This window comes from Sorex araneus, chromosome 3 (genome assembly GCF_027595985.1).
Source record: "Sorex araneus isolate mSorAra2 chromosome 3, mSorAra2.pri, whole genome shotgun sequence".
NCBI classification, from domain to species: domain Eukaryota; kingdom Metazoa; phylum Chordata; class Mammalia; order Eulipotyphla; family Soricidae; genus Sorex; species Sorex araneus.
The window spans coordinates 108,852,658-108,876,769 of NC_073304.1; the positions used below are offsets into that span (position 1 = coordinate 108,852,658).

The 24,112-nt window shown below is 43.0% G+C and overlaps 1 protein-coding gene across 4 annotated transcripts in view; it reads right to left on the reverse strand.

The window, feature by feature from the left end:
* The window catches only part of SYNDIG1 (synapse differentiation inducing 1), a 203,333-nt gene that overhangs the window by 54,170 nt on the left and 125,051 nt on the right, over positions 1-24,112 (reverse strand). For all 4 annotated transcript variants that reach the window (XM_055131845.1, XM_055131844.1, XM_055131843.1 and 1 more), the window contains one exon: positions 8,846-8,983. In XM_055131845.1, the coding sequence (XP_054987820.1) occupies positions 8,846-8,983 (138 nt within the window). The remainder of the gene's footprint in view (positions 1-8,845; positions 8,984-24,112) is intronic.

Here is a 24,112-nt window from a genome sequence, read left to right on the forward strand (position 1 = left end):
TTGGCTTCAACTGTCTCTTGGAATTCCAATTTACACCTTACAAAATTATCTCATTTTTAAGACCTATAATATTAATCGTGTTACAGGTATTCTATACAACAGCACCAGTCAACCAGTCATAGAGAGTAACAGAACCCTGAAAGATATGCTCATTAAACAAAAAGAGGGAATATAGAATACTGGTAAATTTCTAAAATTTGATTTTTTTAAATTTGATTGAAACTCAAAGAACTACTGAATTACATTGCGACAGTCATAAAATTCAAGAAAAGGACAAAAATCCTCCTGATTTGAGGGAAAGTCCCTCTGAGAATTACCGAGTGACACAATATAAGGATCCTGTGACTCATGAATGTGTCCCCATGAATATCATATGATGGGGAAGAGGCTTTAGTTTTACAGATAAAGAAAAAATTTGGTGCAATTCTAAAAGGCTCAAACTGATCAAGAATACACGTAAGTTCATCACAATTAACCCGACATACTGGGCTTACATTCCTGACCCCCTCTTTACTGAGGGTGTGTCCTGAAAGGATAAAGTGATACCTATTTACAATAATGAAACCTCTTGACTGCCCAGCCTGTATGACAATCACAGGCCCCTAAAACCTGAGGGAAAAGGAACAAGTTTTCCTGAATATGAGACAGGAATTGAGGGAATGTCTGTTTGCAGTGGAGCAGACCATTGCCTGCAAATGACCAATCAGGTCTGGCTGACATGCTATTTCTTTATTATTGAGCCTAGACAATGTAGGCTGTTAATGTTCTCAGCTATAGGCTTTAAAACTATTGGATTGGCTACAAATACATCTATACAAGCCATACCTCCGTGTAAACTGGAGGCTGTGAAAGATTTGTACCATGGGGTTTCTTGGAAAAATTGTAGGGGATCAGTCGCTAGTATTTATATTAATGATTCCATTAAAATTCTGGATTGGAGCCTTAAAAGTTATGCTATTCAGATGGACAAAAGAGGAATAAAAAGAAGCCTGATACGGCTATCAAAGGTGATCAACATATGGATACTGTATCATATGACACTATGTATTGGGAAACTGAAGGAGTTATTTCCTACAGAAAGTGTTCCATGCATACGTGTATTAACCCTTCTATGAGACTCCTAGAAGTAGAGAGTTCATATTTTCTCAGAGCCCGAGTAGGTGTATGGATGCCAGTAACTCTTCCTAGACCATGGAAAGAGTATCTAACCTCAGGCATGCTTTGACAACTGATTGTCCATCTCTCCCAACAGATCAAGAGATTCCTGGATCTGCTCATCGCTGCTATTATGGGGATCATTGCAGTGATGGTGATAGCAACTGTGCCCAGTGTGGCCCTGAAGCAAGGAACACAGAAAGAAGAATTCATCCAGAAGTGGCATGAGAACTCTGAGAAATTATGGGTTGCTCAAAGACAAATCGACTCTGAACTGCAGGCTGAATTAGTTGATGTTACACAAACTTACTTTACTCGGAGACCAGTTAGCTAGTCTCTGCTGACAAATATCTTTGAAATGTATTGGAATATTACTTCATTTTGTATAGGCCCTGTACCATATAATGAAATGGAGTTTCCTTGGGAGAAGGTTAAAAAACATCTTTTAACACACAAAAATATTATAGCTAAGATCCTGGACTTGCAAAGTAAATTACACAGTACTTTTAAGGACCATCTTCCTAATCTGGGACCTCCAGAAATATGGCAAGGAATTTCTGATAGACCAAACTCCCTCAACCCTGTAACTAGCATCAAGGGATTGATGGGTGGATCTGCATAAATGGGTGTTCTGCTACTTGTACTGATCATTATGTGTCTGATAGGAAGTTTAAGCAGTACAAAACTAGAAGCCAGAATAAACAGGTGGCCCAATTTTCTATGATGGCTAAAATTTGCCCTAAACTAAAAGGGGGAGATGGTGCTAAGAGAGAACATTAGGATGAGCCTTTGGGTGCTGCCCTGCAAGCAGGAAGCAGAAACAAGGCCCCACTTGTCACTAAGTGGGCAAGCTAAAAACCTGTGAGTCCGATGACCTGGAGAAATACAGCATGCGCTTATACACCCGCCTGCTCATACACTATCTTGGCAGTACAAGGCAGCAGTTTCCCCCTCTCTTACACATCCTTAATCTGGATTGACCTTCAAGTATCAGTCTGAGCCTTCTCTGCCCTACGTGTAACCAACCACAAGGTGGTGGGGGACATAATCTGTAGAGCCTACTGTCCAGTTCCATATCTTCCTCTGACATTTTAAATCATTGCAATATAGCTTTGACAAAACAACGTGTACCCTGATGTTCTTTTGATGAATGCTCATCCTATAACTGTCTGTACCCTCATTAGTGAGTCTTTCTCTGTGACAAAGTCATTAGGATGTAACTGATAAAGAATAGAATAAAAGGAGGCCTCTGGCAGTTGCTCTTCACCTCGAGCCAGACGAACCTTGACCCTCTGTGCGCTGTACATTCCTCTTGCGTATTCTATCTCCATGCCTCCGACTCAAAGAATGTTCATGCCACATCAGTGCTACTGCCCAGGGTCCAGCAGCACAGCCCAGCACCATCTGAGTCTCTGTCTTCTCATGGGGTCATATCCCTGGGCTTCACTCTGGAGCAGCCCTGAATGGCTCTGGTCAGTGCTGCCATCAGCTTTCTCATTGCTGAAAGGGTAACACTATCACTTTGTGTGACATTAATGACTTCTCTCTTTCACCTGGATCTCACTGGGCACTGTGAAACTCTCAGGCTCAACATCAGCCCCACCAGCTTATCGGACACTAGGAATCCTCAGTGGTCCCCAGGCAGAACTGTCTTCAGTGATACCTTCCTTTCTCTCCTTCTTGACATCAACAACTGGAACCTGGTGGCTGTTTTGCCCTGACCCCTCATTTATCACTTATCACTGAGCCATGGCTGTGCCCAGACTCCACTGCTTTCCTGGCATAATTACACCTGCCTGTGGCATGCGTATTCCTGAATCTACCTATGCCCTCTAACTGCAACCCTGTGGGATGTAGACAGACAGTGTCTCTCCTATGCTCAAACACTTTAGTGGCTTATCACCCCAAAGAAAAAGCTCATGGCATAAAATGCCCTAAGAGTTTGTTGCTTACATCTCAGTTCTGCTCATCTGCATCTCACCCCCATGAGCCTGTGGCCTCCTCACCATTTCACACACCTCAGGCATGTTTCCAGGACTCTGTACTGGCTGGACCTCTTCTGGAAAGCTATTCCTCAGGAGAGGCTCACGGTGTAAGAGTGGAGTTTTATGGTGCAATGCCATCCTTCCAGAATTCCTGCGATGACATCTCTATAACACTGTATGCTCTAGATGTCTCATATGTAATTCCAACCTAGTTTTTCTTTATGCCCATTATTTGTGCTGTTGCTGACTTCAGTATGTTATCTGCCTCTTGTCACTAGAACATCCTCACTGTGGGCTGGAGACAGAGAATAGCAGATAAGAAGCTCATCTTGAAAGCAGCTGATTAAGTTCGATTCCTGCCACCACATATGATCCCTGAGAACCACTTACACCTGAGCACACAACTAGGTGAGTGTACTAAAAACTGCCAGGGGTGGCCCCAGAAACTAAGAAAATAAAAAGAATGCTCATTCTGGGAAGTGGGGTTCTTGTTGGTTCATGTTTCAGGACACTGTTATGGGTACACTGGACTTGTTCTTCTAGGTTTTCACGATCATAAAAGATTTTCCTTTTTTCCTCTTAATTCCCTTTGCTGATGCTATTCATAAAATTCATAATTTATACTTAATGCCCTAATATCATTTAATTATTGCTATCTTATTGTAGTTAATAAAGGAAAAAAGTATTTTATGAGAAGAAATGAAATCAGAGCATGACAAATGCTGGGATGTGGATGGCTTCTGCAGAAGCTGTAACATGCACAGCCCTCAAGCCGCCAGCCTGTCCAGAGCAGGGCTCCGGGGGCAGGGGTTCCTGTTTCTGTCTCATGGTCCTGTTTACCTGCCCCCTGGGAACAAGTGAGGGTGTAAAGTGCAGGCACCTGTTCAGAATGAGCTTCTCTTCGGGGCTGCACACAGAGAGTTTGGAGGACATGTATTTTGTCCGTGACAAGATTAAAGTTAAAACATATTACAGAGGATTTTATTTTAAGGGTTAGAAATAATGATATTGGCATTGCGCATCCATTCATACATGATCTCTTCCTGATTTCTATTACTTAAGCCCTTGAAACAAATATTTTATTCATAAGATGAAGATAATAATTTTTTATCTATTAGACTCATAGCCAAGATTCAATAAGCTATAGTGGACTTGTCCACTCACAGCTGCTACCACACATATTATAGGTTCTTTAATAACCTCAGCTTCATTCAGAAGATTCAGTGTTTACAGGTAGACACTCAAATTGCACGCAGCAGTTGCCTCTTTATACAGTGGTCTGCGAAGTCTGTCTGCCTTGGGAGTTGGACCACACAAGTAACTGCACTGGAGTAGGGTGGACTTGTGGGCACGAGCTGTACTCATTCTCCTTCACTGACCTCACAGAAATGTTTATCACCGCTCAGGCCCAAACATCCCTCCCCTGAGACATCACTGAGACAGACCACCCGGTGAATTTCAGCCCAGTAATAGACGGCAGTGGTCCTAGGATACTTCCCTACCTTGCTAAACCTCGATTCCATGGCCCACAAAGTGTCCGATCATCTATTTTCCATGAACAGCCTAGCTTAAGCTCCAGTTGCGGTTGCTTGCAAAATCAGAGGGAGGGTAATTACTAGGCCCCGCCCACTGAGGCTCTGGTTGGGCAGTTCTGTGTGCCCGCCCACTGAGGTTCTGATTGGATAGGTCTGTGTGCGACTGCATATCATTTGCCCTAACCTGGAGTGCTGCTAACCATGAACATCCCGAACATCCCGAGTGTCCAGGTGATTGGTAATCAATATGGTAAAAGGGCTGACAGGCACTTTACTTATCTTTTCGTTTCCACTGTTACTATTCTTCATTAACACTCTTTTTAACCATCGGGTATGCCCCTAAGTCCACCCCCCCAAAAAAATCCCTTCTCCTTTTTAAAATTTTGTTTTATTATTTGGGTTACACCCAAAGGTGCTCAGGACTTACTCCTGTCTCTGTGCTCAGAGATCACTGCTGGTGGGACTCGGGGGACCACGTGGAGCGCAGAGGATGGAACCCAGGTCGACAGCATGCAAGACAACTGCCTTCTCCATGCCCCTGTCTCTCCGGCCCCTAGTCCTCCTTCATTGAATTATAAATTCCAAAAGCTATAAAAAGGATTCTATGACTCCCTCAGATATGTCCTCAGCTGGGCCCCCCAGGTGTGATGACAATTGGACACTCAGTAGTATGTGGTCTGCACCTGCTGCTTCTAGAAAGCTGGTGAATATTCTTCACTTGACCGCACTCTTCTAGCCCATCGAGCTCCATGCCACAAGCTAACAGTATACTAGTGACTGGGAAACTGAGGCCGGGAGAAGCTGCTTGCTGTCCTGCCTTGCAAGAAACAAATGGGATAAAAAATAGATGAAGAAACATTTTATTTTTTATTTTTTTAAATTATCGTAGTCATTGCTTTATTCTTTTTAAAATTTTTATTCAAGCAACATGTTTGTGACATTCACAGGCTTAAGGTACACAACATTATAATTCAAGATCTGCATATAATATATTTTGCTCATCACCAAAATCTAGTATGTCATTGCTTCCTCTATTTTTGACTTTTTGGGTCACACCCAGAGATGCTCAGGGATTACTTCTGGCTTGAAGAAACATTTTAAATGCAGAGATCCTGTGAACTCCCTCTTCACTATTCCCAATATAATCTAATGAGTGAGAGATTTGTTTTCCCAGAATGGCTTCCCATATTCCCTTGGCCTCACTGAGTAGTTATTTTGACAATGGACAGACACAATCTAATTGCCAGTGATGACGCTGAGATCTGGTCTGTGATAAAAGAAACCCTGAAAGGCACACTTAGATGCCAGAGATTTTATTGTGAAGAGCATTTGGAACTGAAGGGTTTGGATTGAGACCATGCTATTTACTCTCATCTGACACCATCATCCCAGACTCCAACATCCTGGGCCTGAAGGTGTTGGCAGGAGTCAGGAGAGACTAACGGGCCTCTGGAGCCGGTATGGAACTTCCAACTGGCCTTGGCCAGGAAAGCACTGACTTAATTCAATGCAGTGGCTCCAAAATGTCTGTTCTACTATGTAGTACACAAACTTCTCAGCAGCTGCCTGCTCTCCTGCAGTGCTGTGCGAGTCTGTATCTGGCCTCTGTAGTTAGCTCTAGAGACACAGACTTAACATTCAATGGCCTCGGGCTCCAAGATGCCTTCATGCCAGAAGCAGCTCCCCTCCCAGCTCTGCAACAAAGCCTAGAACCACCCCTGCTGGGAGACTGAATTTGAAGGGGATTTCCCATCAAAGGGCACTTACCCAGAAATGTCTCAAGAAATATGGCAACTATTCTTTGCTGTGATTTAACTGAAGATAATCCTTGCTCATAGCACAGGGAAAAGGTAGGGATAGTGGAGTTTTTCAAAAGACAAAGCAATCCTGATCCTTTTCAAAAGTGTTTGCTCAGCACCTCTAAGAAAAGGGACCAAAAGCTTCTGAGAAAACATACTTCATATTCATTGGTGAGCAAATCATCACAATCCTCTTTATCAACAAAGGTATTAAATGGCAGGAGTCTCAGCCCTGAGCCTAAAAGGCTGTTTCTCTGTGAAGAATAAAATTAGTTTCTGACAAAAAGAACCAAAATGCCAGTCTCTGAAAACATGACCTTGATTGTTATTATAATTACTGTCATCCTGACAGATGCTGTGCACAGCTTGCCCTGTTCCAGAGACAGAAGCTTCACGCCAGGTTGTGTGGAGTAGTTGAGACAAAGGGAACTTCACCACATCCTGTGCTGCCCCCTCCCATTTACCCAGAGCTCTTTGACTAGCATGACCCTAGCACCCTACTAGCAAGATGACATCAATGCCTACTCTTGTCTATTTGAAGAGGATATCTATTCCCATGATATCCAAAGTAAAAATAACAATGCCATAGCTGTCAATCAAAATCTATCCCTGATGTCCACAGTAGTCCTTCTGCTGTCGTGGGTAACGTTTGGTCTGAGGAGGTTGGGATGGTCCTTTCCCCTTGCCCCAGAGATGGGCAGAACTAAGACCAGCAGCAGAGGGTTGCTGTCACACAGCCGGGCCAGCAGGAAAGCAGGCCTTGTTCAGGATCCGTGAGACACTGCATTTCCATCCTTCGTCCTCCTGATCATCATGTCCTAACAGTGGAAGTGCATTGCCTGTTGTAGTGTGCTCGCCAGGGTTTGGGTGCAGTTCAGAAGGGAAGGCCTTTTCTCAGCTGCTGGAGGCCTCCTCAGACCCATTCTACAAGCCGAATGGGTCTGTGTCCATCTTTTCTACAGATATTTCTATGTGCCTTAAGCTCAGTTTCTCCTTGGGATCCAGGCACTTGGCTGGAAAGTCCCCTCTCTGACCAAGGAGCCTTTAGTTCCCTGATGTTTGTCTGAAGCACAAATTTACAGAAGAGAAGAAGCCTCTAGGCCAAAGCTAGATAAGAAGCAATTGCTCAGTCCAATGTCAGTGGCACACAACCCTCAGCCCTCCCAGAGAGGAACCTCTGGGTCCCCCCACCCTAAGAAGCACCTGCCCTCTGATCCCTTTCTTGACCATTCCTGGCACTAGGAAAAGGTTTGGGTGGGAAGAAAGAGCATGCAAGGACAGTCTTCCATCAAAGAACACAAGTCGGCACAGATGTGGGTGAGGGGCTGCTGTTCATCTCTGCCAGGAGAATGAAAACAAGCTCCTCTATAGTAGCAAGGGGCAACCTCAGTACCAAAGACCAAGACCTCCACGTAATGGGCACCATATTCAGGTATAGTTGGGGAATGGTTGGACCTGGTGACACCAAAACCACACAATTTAATAGGCAAGTGTAAATGTCATTCTTTGATTACAAAGAAAGAAAAAAGAGGAAAATGTGGACTGTTTCTCAAGAAACACTGTTTTGTCAGAAAAACACTTTTGAAAATCTGGGTTCTAGCACATTCTCTGCTGCCTGAATCACAGTCTATGATGTGTACTTTCTCGCTCTCTTTTTCTGACCCTTCTTGCATTTCTCTAAATAAAACCATTTTACCAAAAAAATTAAAATAAAATAGGTTGTGGGTCCCATGAAAGCATGACTAACAGATGCTTTGCACTGAAAAGAGATGGTCCTGCTGCCCCATCAAGAAGCACTGCTCGAACTCAGTGCTCTTCAACCACCAGATCAGTGCCAGGCACAGGTGGAGAAAGATTGAGTACCCAGGGTCGATGGCCTTGGTTCTAACTGTAGGTCTGTGTGTTGGGGATCATGGCAGGTACTAGTCTGCAGGTATTAAAAGGTTGCCAAAAGCTGCTCTAACTGACCTTTTGTTTGGAATGAAAACACAGAATCTGTTAGAATCTTGTTTATTTGTCTGAGCCTCAACCTCCACCCCAGTCACCACATGCATTCCTGCATGCCTGGCTTCTCTTCTCACAGAAAACTCAGCATTCTCACTGGCACTGGGTAGTGCTGGGAAATACTGCTGGCAAGCTTCAAGTGTACTGGAAGACTGGCTTTCCGAGTCACTCACCTTCTTCTGTGAAGACACAGGCTTCTATCTAGCTGGTCTCTTTCCAGAGGTTTATTTTGGGGCAGGGGAGGGGGACAGAGAGGGTAATCAGGGATCAACCCAGGTCTCACGCAGACAAGGTATATGCTTTCCTGCTGAGCCACATTCCCTGCCTCTTTCTTCCCAGCCTGGGTGTCCCCCCAGAGAGATCTTACCTCATGGGATAGGTAGAAGGCTGCAATACCCAGCGGCCAGAAGCAGCAGAGCATGGAGAATACACTGAGGCCCAGGTGATCCCTTGGGGGCATCATTAGGAAGTTGTCCTCACTCTCTGTGTCACTGGAGTAGTCACTCTGTGGAAGAGGGGATGAGAGAGAGTGAACAGAAGTATTTAAGGCTCCAGACACAAAGGGTGCATGGGTGGCAAAGCAAACATCTGGGAAGGTTGCTGCTGTTGCTGGTGTCTGTGACCCCGGGGGAGGGCAAAGCATCAGGGTTCTTGGCCATTTCATCCTACACAGGTGCGTCATTTCACAGGCAGTGGGAATGAAGTGTTCAACAGTGGGGTACAGGCTGAGTCCACAGAGAAAGAATCAGGAGTTTTTTGAGGCATGTGAACCAGCTCTGGAATCCACAATAGAGGATAAGGGTTCCAGCTGTTTACAGGACAAGGCAGGATCAAGTGCAGGGAGTGGCAACAGCATCCCTCCAGCTCAGCTCTCTTATATGCCGGCATGGGAAAGGGATGCTGGTGGCCTGGCTTCAGGCCTGGACACGGGCTACATCCCAGGAGCTGATTTGGTAAGAAAGTGCCTTTGACTGGGTGGGGGGACATTGGCTCAGCACAGGTCTTCACAAAACCTCCCTGTAGTTTGGATATGGTTCTGGGACTGATGAAAAGCTGGCTCTGCTGGTGCCAACTCACTCTCTCCAAGAGATGGGAGTGCTGGGCAAACGCTATGCACAGGCTACACGGTGCTCGAGCTGCTGCCAGAGGCCACCTGGCTGTCCCTGCTTATGGAGCCTGTGCACAGATGGCCATGCCCGCTAGCTGGACCTCAGACTGCTGATGCTCCCTCTCCAGTGAAACAGGGACACTCAGGATGACTCACCCCAAAAGCAGGGTGCTTATTTTATGGAGAGATGAAGTCATATTTCACTCCAGCATTTGTTTCCTGAAAAGAAATGGGGCATTTGCTTGGCCATCCTTTGCCTGTTGTTCGAGGCTATTGACTGTGTGGGTCTGATGCCACCTGCAGAAACTCAGGTCATGCAGCAGTACCTGCTCGCCACTCCCTCAGGTGACTTCAGACATAGACAGTGAACAGAGGAAGTAAATGCTCAGTGGGCATCTGTGCCAGTATCATGCCTGTTACCCTCGGATGCCACTGAGACAGGACCATGCTCAGTAGCCCCCAGTGGGCCTCTCCCAGTGTTCCAGAATACAGAGACACAGGAGTCCAGAGGTGACCACAGTGTCCATTCCTATTTTAGTTAATAAAATGCCCATGAGACTGCCAGTCAGAGCCACGCATCCACAGGCAGACAGCTGCAGTGCTGGATGGAGTGATGGAAAATTCCTGAGAAACTGCTTTTTTCTAGCTGAAAGAAAACAGGCAAAAAAATGATTGGGCTCACATGTCAGAGAAAGGGAGTTTCTCCAAAGGACCAGAAAGCAGGGGACACCCCTTCAACCACACTCATACATGCACACACACACTCACAATGACACACCTACATGCACTCACACATATACTCAGTCACATACACGCACACTCACTCACTCACATACATATATACACACTACTTGAAGGACAGGAACTTGGAAGGATTTCTCTCAGAGATGGTCAGCTTCCACTTCTTTCCTGCCACGCAGTCAAAGTGTACAGTCCCTGGGGTGGGGTCTCTGAATCTGGACTGAAGAACATCTCTTCCTCCCCAAATTTCTATTCTTCCTGCTCTGTGGCACAGTGCCTAGTACAAATAATTAAAAACATGAGGGGGAGCAACGGTCTCAGTGACAACCCCAGAGTGAACCGTGTCCAGTGTCCCCTGAGAGAGGCGTGGATCTCAGAAGAAGCACTTCCTGCTTCTATTCCTTCCCTCAGATCTGTGTTCAGGAACTTCAGGCTGACAGTCCGATCGTCATGGGGGAACAGTCTCATGAGCTACAACTGCATCTAGCACATGTGCTTTGCTTCTCTTTCTTCCTTTTCTTTTGTGGATTTTTGCTTTCTCATGGTGTATTATATACCTGAGTTGACTGGATCATCATGATTCTAAAACTAGGTGCTGTTACTATTTTTACTGCTATTTCCATTTCACAGAGAACAAGGATGTGCTCCAGTGACCAAGTCTCACAACCATTGCATGTGAAGGAATGGTCCAAGCTTGCAGCACAGGCAACCGGCTTTGGAATTTGCTTTGATCTATACTATAAGCTTTATGAGCCAAGAAAATTTATATTTCAGGGCACTCCCCCAAATCTTCACAGATTTTTATTTAGAAGCATAAGAAAATCACATTCTCTAAATTGTCAAGTTGTGGCTACATGGCTCTAAAATAATTAGTCGATTTTGATTAAAATAGATTTCAAAAATTCAGGCAAATTATAGGGCAGGCAAAAATAGTTCAACTCCTTTTATGTTCTCTCCTCCCTCCATGGGTGCACTATGGGGAGAGCATGTGAGCACCAAGCATGTGAGAGCAGGAGTGGAGCTGAGCTGGACGGGGCGGCTGGGGGGAGGCAGGGGAGCTACCCAGACAGCCAAAGGAGAAGAGAAAACACACACAGCCCTGCACCAAGACATTCATCACGCAGAGCAGCTGTTTTTAAAAATTATCTTCATGGGTCATTACATGAGGACATCTGCAAGGCACAGAGTGAATTCCAGAAGAGTTTAACATTCTTGACGAGATGGAGATCCTTCCTCTGAAGCCAAACTTTTGGGGAAGCAAAATACTTGGAAGGTCAAAAGCTAGAAGCTGCTTGACCTTGGAGGCATCCTGCAGGCTCCAGAGTTTAACCCCAGGTGTTTTGCCCTGTGTCCTCACCTCTGCTCTCCGCTCAAGAGGCGGCAGATCCCCAGAGGACTTCTCTTTGTGGTTTCCTTCCTTGGACCGGTTCGAGAAAATGATCCCAATATTCCGTTATTTTTCACATTCTGTGTTTCATGTTCACTCAGCTCTGTGATCAAGAAGAGACCTCCAGGGCTGACACTGGGCTCAGCCTTGTTCCTCAATCTTGGTCACGGCCACACACAGCTGCCTCCTGCCTCCTGTGGCCTCACGCTGCTTCGTTATGCCCCACTCATCTCTGCTGGCTTACTACTGCTTGAGGAACAAGGGAGTGGCGGGCCGGAGGGCAGGAGAACACTGCAGTGGCCTGCTCCAGGTCACAGGGATGCAGGGGCTGCTACAGGGGCTCTTGCTCAGGGCGGGGGCTAGGCAGGGAGGTGTTCTCCCAAGAGTGCTGCTTGCAGCACTGTTTACTTAGGATTTAAAAATTATTTTATTGAATCACTTGCAAAGCTGTACATGATTAGGCTTCAGTCAGTGTCCCAACACCCACCCTCCACCAGAGGACATTTCCCAGCATATATCAGTGTCTCCGAGTTCCCTTTTCCCCTCCCATCACCCCACCCCCCCACCCCAGCCCCCAACCTGCCTGCTCCTATGGGAGGCAATTCCTCTCTCCCCCTTCTCTCTCCCCTCTCTGTCTCTCTCTGATTCCTTTTGGGCATTGTGGTTTGCAATACAGATGATGAGAGATTGTCGTGTTTATCCCTTCACCTACATTCATCACTCCATTCTTGTCCAGCACGATCATCCAGCTATTATTGTCATACTGGCCCCTTCTCTATCTTACCTACACTCCTCCCCCCACACACTTGTGTTAGATTCCAGTCACAGACCAGTCCTCCTAGCCCCTGTTTCCCTTACCATGAATATTAGTCTTCTACTATATATTTTTATATTCCACAAATGAATGAGTCATTCTGTATCTGTCCCTCTTCTTCTGACTCATTTCACTTAGCACACCACTCTGAACATGCCCAGTTTCATCTGTGTTTGCTTTTTTAAAAATTTTCTGACAGAATATTGAAAACTGCAAAATTACAAAAGAATTCTACATAGAATTTTATATAGTTATGTGGATGATGGTGCTTATTTACTGACTTAGAAAGATCTTTATCACAACCAAAATAGAAAAATTATAGTAGAGTGAGAGAGGGAGAGAGGAAAGGTGCCTGACATAGAGGCAGGCAGAGGGGTAGGTGGTAGGGAAACTGATGACATTGGTGGTGAGAAATTTACACTGCTTAAGGGATGGATGGGTGCTGGAACATTATAAGACTGAAACTCAATCATGAACAACTTTGAAACTGTGTATCTCACTGTGATCTGTGATTCAATATAAAAATAAAGTATGTATATATATGTATATATATGTACATAGGGCTAGAATGATAGTGCAGCGAGTAGGGCATTTGCCTTGCACGTGGCTGACCCGGGTTTGATTCCTCTGCCGGTCTCGGAAAGCCCGTCAAGCTACCGAGAGTATCTCAGCCGCACAGCAGAGCCTGGCAAGCTACCCGTGTGGCGTATTCTATATGCCAAAAACAGTAACAACAAGTCTCACTATGGAGACGTTACTGGTACCTGCTCGAGCAAATCAATGAGCAACAGGATGACATTTATACAGTGATGACAATGATGATGATAATCATCATCATCATCCCGTTGATTGTCGAATTTCTCAAGTAGTCTCAGTAACATCTCCATTCATCCTAGCTCTGAGATTTTAGAAGCCTCTCTCTACTTGTTCCTTCCAATGGTGCCACATTGGATGCTCTTTCACGGTCAGGGGAATGAGACCCATCATTATTACTGGTTTTGGCATATGAATATGCCATGGGGAGTTTGTGAGGTTTTCCCATGGGGGCAGGAAACTCTCGGTAGCTTGCCAGGTTTTCCCTGAGGGAGACTAGGCTACCAATTATACAGTGATATATGTTTTATATTCTCTTTTTCTACCATATATATATATGGTAGAAAAAGAGAATATAAATGAGTGTGTGTTTTTGAGTATATATGAGTGTGTGAATGTGTGTGTGTAATTTCTTCAAGAATATCAGATCTTAGATGCTTCTGACGGTGGCCATGTTTGTGACATTTTTCCTTTTTGCATGTCTGGATCTTAGTATTTTCTACAATAAGCAACACTTAGGTGGCAATGAGAATGATAAAGGTGCATATATGTTAACAGGTGTGAGCGTCTATCATTCCTCACGCAGGAACCCTGTGGGATACAGCCTTTCTGACTTGGCATAGAGAACTCAGGTAATGTGGTCTTCCTTCCTAGTGAGCAGCTGTTTGGACAGGATCAGAACCATCCCAACACCCTAGGGAGCTCAAAAAGGTCAGACCCAGCCATGACTCCCTTGGCCTACTCTGACTCAGAGTCAGAATGAGTGGACTTGTCATGTGTGTGTGGACATGGACATGTGTGTGGAGATGGCAGCCATGGACATAGTAGTTTCCACTTATTACTTAAAATTAAATACAACTTATAATCATTCCTTTAGTACACGCCAAAATCTCGGGAATAGAGATGGTTAGTCTCTACTTACCACATGAATAGCATGGATGTTAAGCATTTCTCTCCTCTCAGAAAATTTTACTGGGCAAAGTTTTCTTATACTATCTAATCCCCCATTAACACTAATTCACTTTTTGCCTCTGACAGTGAGGCATTCTTCCCCACTTAGCATGCTCCTACTCCAGGACCTTTGCACTTGCTGTTGCCAGACACACATGTGACTCAGCCTCTCAATTCACTTGGGGTTTTGCTCAAATGTTATATCTCATTAGGACCTTCCCCAGATATACAAGACTGTCATTGCTATGTAAATCCTTATCCTTTTAGCCTATCAGTGTGTGTCCCTTGTACCCAAGGTGAGACTGGCTTATTAACTGCCTGATTCTTTTTTGCTAATTACCAGAAGGGCAGAAATCTTTGCATTCATGTTTGAGCCGCATTCCACTAGCCCCAGATGGTACCAGGGACACAGCAGGCAGGCAATACATTTGTGTACAATGGAGAATTCACAAGTGCCCTCAGCCATTTGAAGAGTACTCACTGAAGCCCCCAGTACTTCAGAGTGGACCTCAGAAGACATCTATGGCTTTTATGTGATAACATTGGGGTAAAGAATAGGATCAATGGGCCTCAAGATGTAAGGAAAAGCCTCATGCTGAAATGAATCAACTGATGAAGGGACTAGCTCTTCTGCAGCCAGACGTCCACAGGAAATCCCTTCCAAGGCCCAAAGGGGCCCAACCCAATGGCAGATGTGAGAAGAAATGGACCTATGCTGAAAAAAAAAAGGCATGCATATGTTGCCTGAGCTCATGTGCTGCTTGGGCCCATGTAATTGAATACATGTCACCCACATCTCCCCTCTTGAGCTGTGTACTTTCATGCTTTCATGTCTAATGCTGGGACATGTGTAGGAGCTCTCTCCACCCTTGGAGAAGCCCGGGTTATCTCTTGAGCAAGTTACTCTCCAATCTCTTGCACACTTTCTCTTCCTCCTCCCTTTCAAAACCTCCTGACCATTAATGGTGGGTCTGACCTAACCAGTTGTTTTGCGCAACACTGAAAGCATAACAGTGCAGGGAGCAGAATCATTTGTTGTTTTTCACGGAGTACTGGGGTACATGACAAACCATAGTGCACACTGTGGGTCTCTATGTACACAACCTTTGGAGCTAATTCACCACTCAGCAGAAAACATTTTATTTTCTTTTATTGTCTCCTGGGGTATTTGATTCAATATTTCCTAAATGATTTCATATTTTTTATAAAAGGAAGTTTGTGTAGAAGTACTGAACTCCTCAAAAGCATAAAATATGAGCTCTATTTGATTATGAGGGAAATAAAACTCAACTCAGAAAGAAATAAAATATGACACATGTTGCATTTTCCAGAATAAAAAAATCCAGATCTTTTGATTATAATTTGAGATATGTCCATATATAAAGGAACACACATCTATGCATTAGCCACCTATCGTAGTCTTGCACTTCTGATCCTATGGTCAGAACCAGAATATCATAAATACTTAAGTCTATTAGTTGCAAATAGTTTTATCTGTTAAACCAGTGTCCAGTGTGCAAAAATGGGAGCTTAGAACCTAAAAATATGTAGTTTGTGGTTACATTTAGGCACAGTGGTTGATTTGCTACTTTTTCTACAATTTACTGTGGTGCAGCCTTCAGTTTCTATTTTATTTCCTACCAGGTTTCATGAAGACTATGTCTATAGTCTTGATCCATGGATTTGGTTGGTCTGAGATTCTAGTTCTCTGATGAAAGGATCACTCTTCTGGGGCAGACATCAGATTCTGGAAAGAAACTCCTCAGAAGTGCAATGCACTTAAGACAGCAGCTGGGGAAGGGACTAGGCTGGGGCAGCAGACGCAGTGTTGGTCCTGCAGCTTTCCAGAAGGCAGGCATTTGTTCACACAAAGCTGCTGTCAAGAGCAAAACTTGAACTGCTGGTGGTTGCTTATTCTAGTCAAAGTGCAAGTTTACCTCTTGTCTGAGAAATGTCTTTAGCCAAGGACAGTTGTGATCTAAGGAGCCTGAAATGTTCTGTAAGCAGAGGCCAAACAGGCAAGAATCATTAAGATTCTCATCTGAGTAGAGCTCCTGGTTTGTCTTTGTCTGGGTAGGTGCAGCGTATGACTCAACATACTTGGGCGTTGTTAGCTTATCTCTTGCACCAACTGGAATGTTTGCTTATGAACAGGCTCTGGGGATGGCAGTATAGTAGTTGGGTTAGGAGAACCGGCTCCTTGCTCAGTGTCTTCCTGTGTGGAGGCTCTGAGCACTCTGAGCAAAAGGTTTTCTTGGAACCTCTGTTTTGTTCCCCTAAGAAGCAGATCTTAAGGGAAGGATTGGGTTATAATAATTTCCTGGTGAAATTAAATAGGAAATGCTGGCAGAGAAGAAAATTTTAGCTGGTCACTCTCAATGACATTAATGTTACCATGTATTGTCCTTCTGTGGCCCCTGGAGACCAGGTCCTGGTGGGCCCTCACAGGTGTCAGAGCACAGCCTTCCCAGAGTTGGGTCCTCGGGGTTAAACCACCTCATGGACATTAGAGGGTGAGGACTTCTCTTGAGGGAATAGGGTCTCCTACATTTTATAGGATAGACTTCAGGTCCCCAGAGAAAGTCCTCAAGTGAGGAGAAGCCGGAGCCCAGGGCTTCTCCTGTAAGGCTGAAAGTACCTGCTACAAAGCACTTGTGGGAAGATGGTAGAAATTTCAATCAGGGCAATAGAGCAAACAAAGCCCATACTTGTGAAACAGATGGAACACTCACAAGGAATGTGTACATCCAGAAGGATAAACCCCATTCACTGTCAAACAAATAGACCCAGTAAGAACAAATATACGTAATATGTTCTCAAAGACAGAGTTGTGCAAAGCTTTCTAAAATGATTGGCCAGAGTGAACAATTAGTGTGTGTCATTTTTATGTCATTTGTTCATTCTCATTTGCTATTGTTTTTAATGTATGGATAAAACTGAGTTGTACACTAGACTTTGGATTTTGCAAAGAAATGGAAAGCCTCATCACAAGTTTCCATCTCAATCCAGGGACCGAGAGGAGCACATGAGCACATGCACGGGTACAGTGGAGTACTGTGCACATACAAGTGGCACACAGCAAAAAGAAGGTGTGAAGTCCACAGCCAGAGCACTCAGAGCACTTGAGAACACCTGGGCCGTCTCACATCAATTATGTGACAGGACATAAACAGGGACACGTACAGCCTTTTATGACAACCCAGAAGAGAAGGTGGGTCACAACTAACATGTCCCCAAGTGCTTGATGACCCAGTTTATCTATGCACATCTCTTCCACCAATCTTGAATCTTGCCTTGAGAAACATTCTGAACCTTCACCTCCGAATTTTATATATCTATGTGTATATTTATGTAGTCACATTTGCACATGTAATGGGAAATATCAGAAATGATTAAAAAATCATTGACAGGGAAGTGATTACGTAAACTGTGAGTTATCTGTGCAATAAGTGTGATACCACTTAAGAAGGGGGATTATAAAGATGACCCATTAGGAGGGCCCAACCTCCCTAGAAATTCTTCCAAAACTGTAGTCACTTGAGCCCACCCAACAAGAAGCATAAGACGGACACCTGTTGAGGGTTTTTCTATAAAAGAACTGACCTGTACTCTGCAAAATGTCAAGGTCATGAAGTACAAAGAAAGTAAAGTCTTCCCAAGTATGGAAGACTGAAGGTTGTTGCAAGAAAAAGCAATGTGAGCAATGTGAGAAAAGAATCCTGGATCTGTTTTGTTGTTCTCATTTTTTGACTTTTGGACCACATTCAGAGATGCTCAGAGCTTATTCCTGGTTCTGTGCTCAGGAAATTACCCCTGGAAGGACTCAGGAAACCATACACAGTGTGGAAAATTGAGCCTGGGTTGACTGTGTGCAAGGCAAGCACCTTATCTTACCTGCTGTACTCTCTCTTGTTATATGTTTGGTTATTTTTTACTTTGCTATAATGAGAAATATTCAAATAACTGAGAAAAAAATAAGAAAGGACCATAAATTAAAGAAAGTGAGTGGCAAGTACATGGAATTTGTACTTCTTTGACCAAATTTTATGCATATTTGAAATTATTTCAAAAACAAAAAAGTCAAAAAAATCTCTATATATGTGCCATTTTACGAGGAAAAATTGTACTTTAAATTGAATTTTTGCTTTTGGGATTAAATAGTGTCTGCATATTTTCTTCCTATTTCAACTGGGCTTTAATGAAAACACTGTAAGAATTGCTGGAAGATTGAAAAAATATTGAATTTACTTTTATCATGATGTATGAATAATTCATTTTATAGTGCAATCTGGAATTTCATCAAGTTGATTCTTTTCATGCTTCCACCGAGAAGTAACTGTGTAAGTCTGATATCGCACACCTGCACACAGGAGTTCAGCTTAGAAGAGATCTCACAGAGCTGAACAAACCTATAGCAGACTCAGAGTAAAGCATGGGCCCTGTCAGAAGAACTGTACCAAAGCCATGAGTGCCTACTTTTGGGTGGCACACACAGGATTCCTGGGGTAATCTGGCAGAAAATAGCTCCTTGGTGCTCCTGAGAATATTAACCCAGAAGATGCAGGACCTCAGGGGCTCCGAGTAGAAAAACGGGTACAACCTGGCTGACTAGTGTGAGGCACCATGGACTGGGAGCTGGAGAAGTCTGGGAGGGGGTAGAACATTCAAGTAACAAAAGGCAAGTTGCAGTGCTTATTATTCATCTAACCACACAGCTATGCACCTCCACCAAAATAGGGCATGAGCTCCATGCAAGTGCTTGGAATTGTTCTTGTTTATGTGGGAGAGATATAGTAGGTATCACAGTGTCCTTTTCTGGAAGAGATCCATGGCTAGCTATACCCACATACTCAGTCTTGTGCCACACACAAAGTACAAGAAACCTCTTCACCATCACTAGGAAGCATCTCAATCTTGTTCTGAAGAAGGTAGAATGTTGGTCTTCCACCTGATTTACTTATTATCTTCTCTGTCCTCTAAAAGTTTCAAGATCTGACCACCAGTCCCTAGGTAGTATGAGACCTTCCACATCTATAACAAGGAGGAGAGCCAATTGTCCAAATCATTGGGTCAGGATGTATCTTGTATTCATGAGTCCAAAAATCCCTTTTGCCCAGTGACTAACAGAACACAGTTCCACATATTTGGAAGCACCAATGGCCCAAATGAATTTCATAATTTTTAAGAATAATATTTTTTTTACAGCCTGCTTCAAATATTTGACAGAACTTCCATAATGACCGCAGGAAATCTACCCCAAGAACACTAGAACATTCATGGAAAAAGATGAATATACACTGATATTAATTTCAGAAACATTTATAGTAACCAAGACCTGGTAACAAAAAGCCCAATAATAGATTACTGAATAAAGAAAGTGTGGTATATAAACAATAAGGAATACTGCTAAGCTATGACAAAGGATGAAATTTAACAGTTCACTGCAAGTTGGATGGAATTTGAGATTGTTAGTCATTAAGGAAAAACAAATAAAAACAGCAATGAGATATCATCTCACACCAGCAAGACTGGAACACATCACAAAGAACAGCAGTAACTTGTGTTAGTGAGGATGTGGAGAAAAAGGAAACCCTAATTCACCTCTGATGGAAATGTCAACTACTTCAGACTTTTTGTAAGTCAATATGGACATTTTCAAAACTAGGAATTGAGCTTCCATATAACCTAGCAATTCCATTCTTGGGTCAAAAAGCACAATGCATAAAAGACATCTACTCTCCCATGTTCATTGCAGCCCTACAAACAATGGCCAAAATCTGGAAGCAACCAAAATATCTAAGAAGACATGACTGGATAAAGAAACTATGGTGCATATACACAATGAAATACCACATGGAATATAAAGAAATATAGTTTCAAATGCCCAAAGGCAATAGAAACAAAAAGCAGATGAACTGATCTTCAGGAGAAGCTGACGCAGAGGTCAGAGTGAATACGTTAGGGAGAGATTACTAGGATAATCGCAGAGGGGAAATGTACCTGCCACAGAGACAGACTGGGGCTGGGGGTGGGTGGGAAGGAAACTGGGGACATTTATGGAAGGTAGTGGACACTAGTAAAGAGACTGCATTGGAACATTGTATTTCTGAAAATTAATCAAAAATATCTCTGTAATTCTTGGTGATTCAATAAAAATAAACTAATAAAAAAGAAACAAAGAAAGATTAGACTATCCCCAGTTGAAACAAATCCTGAAACATGATCACTAGAACTAGGAACTGAGAGGACTCAGAAGTGATGGAGGGAAAGAACCTTGGGGTAACTCTGGAAGAATCTTAAGCACTGGTGGAGGGATTGGTGCAATAGGTCTGCAACTATAGAAATAACCTCTTTAGTATTACTATAAACTAGGATACTTCATTAAATAAATCTTGCTTCCTTAGAATGTACAATTATAGTAAACTTCTGGTTATATATCAATCGACTGGTTGGCGTGTTCTAGGTCAGTCTTTCTTAACCAAGAGCCATGTGCCCTACCTCCTTGTGCTGTTTCAGGTTATTCCAAGACACCACAAATGAAAAAAGTGACAATAGAGAGGCCACAATATGAGACTAGGGGACCAACCAGCAGAAGAGAAAATGTCACAGGAAGGAAACAAGATGGAAAGGAGGCCAAGTTGGAAAAGATTGAAGAAGAGTGTTTTAGAAAACCAAATATCATCCAGCTAAAAAGTAATTAATTTCCCTCCTTTTCAGTATTCTAAAATATTCTGCGTTATTGAAAGAAAATCTTGTATTTAAGTTTAATTTTAGTTTTAAGACTACTGAAAAATTATGAAAATGCATTAAAGATGATCTATTAATCCATATATGTATAGATATGTAAATATGTAAAATTATTTTAAGGCATGTGAAAATAATGTGTGTAAATATATCCTTTCACACACATATACTCTGAGAGTATATAGATATATATTTTTTAATGCCTGAAACAATTTTAGAGTCACATAAAAGTTTCAAAAATAGAACAGAGTTCCTGTAGCAATGACAAAGATAGAATGAGAGTTCCCACAGAGCTTCTTATATAAGCACAGCACACTGACGAAATGATTAAAATCAGGGCATTGGCAGCAGCACAGGACTATGACTAAACCGCAGGCCTGAGTTGGGTTTCATACTTTGGTCATGTCTTCACATTGGCTGGTTTATTTGTTATGGTGTCTAGACCTGTGATTGGTTCATGAGCAGATTATGGAACCACTCCCACCATCAAGAATAAAAGAAAGTTCCGTCATCTACCAAAACCTACTTTAAGCTTTTTATGATATGCCCCACCCATATCTATTAAGCACTGTTATCTGTGAAAATAGAATTCTAAAATAATGTCCTAAGAAGGGAATCAGTGAGTGACCTTTGAGGCTGGTCATTTCCACTCAGAACAATTCTGTGAGATTCATCTGGGATACAAACTTATTTGGCCATTGCTCCTTTATTTTTGGAAAAAAAAAGCATAATCACACAGCAGTCTGCTGGAAACCTATATTCTTAAAGTTTAGCAATAAAAAATGCATTCTAGTTGCACCAGAGGCCACTACTGTTCAGCCCCTAAAGATGGGAGCACCCACTTAGGGAAAGAAAAAACGCTTATTCTTTTTAATTTCCTAGCAACAATCCATGATGAGCAAGTGCTACCTTGTGTTTTTCTATAACCACTAAAGAACATTTGTTTCTAGTTCTTTGTAATGAAAAATAAATGCCGTGACATATTTGTACAGGTTTCTGTTGAAAGTAAGTTTTCAGGGGTGAATATCCAGGGGTGAACTTCTGGGCCATAGAGGGGATGGCACTTTTTCAATAACTATTTCAGAGTGTCTATACTGTTTTGCATTTCTACTAGCAATAAATGAGAAGTGCATTGCAGCTCTCCGACCAAGGTCCTGTCCTTTTCTTAGATTCAAGCCATTTTAAGTGTGTTGTCATATTTTGCCATGGTCTCAGTTTGAATTTTCTTGATGGCTCATGATGCTGAACAGCTTTTTGTGTGCTGGTTCTCATTCGTATATCTTACTTGGTGAAGTGTCTGTTCAAATCATTTCTCCCTTATTAGAGCTGGAATGTTTGATTTCATACTTTGGACTTCAGTAAGGTGTTTCTTAACACATGGCATAGAATTTTTAAAATATGAATTTTTGTTGAAGATACAATTTTGTTGAAGATATGATTCAGAGAGTCTCTTGCCTGCACGCCTGGCTGTTTTCCCCGGGGCTCCTCGGAGGGGATAGGCTCCAGCTTCCCTCCCCACCCCGAGCAGAGCTCCTGGCAGCCAAAGATTACCAGAACCTAGCTACAGCCATGCTCGAGGCCCTTCTCCACATGTTCGGACAGGCCTCACGCATGAAGGTGCTGGCAGAGGAACCCAGGTGTGTGTAATTCCATCAACAGCCAACAACCAGAGACTTAAAAGCAAGCTCCCACTTTGTGGCTGCACGATATCTTGTAGCTTACTTCTCCCTCTGGGAGAAACTGGCAGGCTTCTGAGAGTTTCCTGCCCATATGGGACAGCCTTGCAAGCTTCTCATGGTGTATTCATATGCTAAATCCTGTAACAAGCTGGATCCCATTCCCCTGACCCTGAAAGAGCCTCCAGTGCAACATCATGAGAGAGACTTCTAGGATCTCAGGGAAAGGACGAATGGAGAGGTTACTGAGCCCGCTCAAGAAATTGATGATTAACGGGATTTTGTGATTCATGATTCATGATATGATTTGAAAATATATTTCTCCCAGTCCATAGCTTGTTTTTTATTATCTTAAAGAGTTTGGCAAAGCACAGTTTTTAAATGTTGACGAAGTCAAGATTACCTATATTTTCTTTATGGATTGTGCTTCTAACATAACATCTCAAAACCCTTCATTAAACCCCGTGAGTATTTCCTATATAAGTTTTATAGTTGTACACTTTACATTTAAATCTAAATATAAATTTTATTGGCCCACTTATTTTTCAAAGTAATGCTGCTACACATTTTTTTCAGTAAATTGGCACATTAGAATACATTTGCCTCAAATAAACTCTAGACTATGAAATATAAAGTTGAAAAAATGTATATCTTAGTTTTTAAACAGAAGGTTAAAGGGATTAATGAATAAATGGTGCAAAGACACCTGCTCATCTCCTGCACCAAATGCATTCAGATAGATAAACATACATAACAGTTAAAAGAATTATACAGCAATGCTCATGCAGAAATCACTTAATTCTACTTTTAGCAATTCTACTGTAATGCCCAATCTGTTCATTCCTTTATCCATCCATTACTTCATCTCCTTTTTTATGTCTCTCAAAGTAAGTTGCACACTGGTACGTTCTCTCTGAACACTTCAGAATGCATGTATTTTTGGTGGTGCTCAGGGAATCAGATGGAATGCTGGGGATTGAACCCAGGTCAGCTGCATGTAAGGTAAGCACCTTACCCAATATACTATTGCTCTGGCCCCTATCATTATTAGTTATAAATGTGAAAATGTGATTTTGGTCTACAATCAAGATACAAGATCAATGAGATTGGTGGTATAACATTTTATGCCTACAATGGGACTATCAATCATGGCTCTTTAATAGCACTGTAGCACTGTCATTCCGTTGTTCATTGATTTGCTTGAGCAGGCACCAGTAATGTCTCCATTGTGAGACTTGTTATTACTGTTTTTGGCATATTAAATATGCCACAGGTAGCTTGCCAGGCTCTGTCGTGCAGGTGGTATACTCTTGGTAGCTTGCCGGGCTCTCCGAGAGGGACGGAGGAATTGAACCCGGGTCGGCCGTGTGCAAAGCAAATGCCCTACCCACTGTGCTATT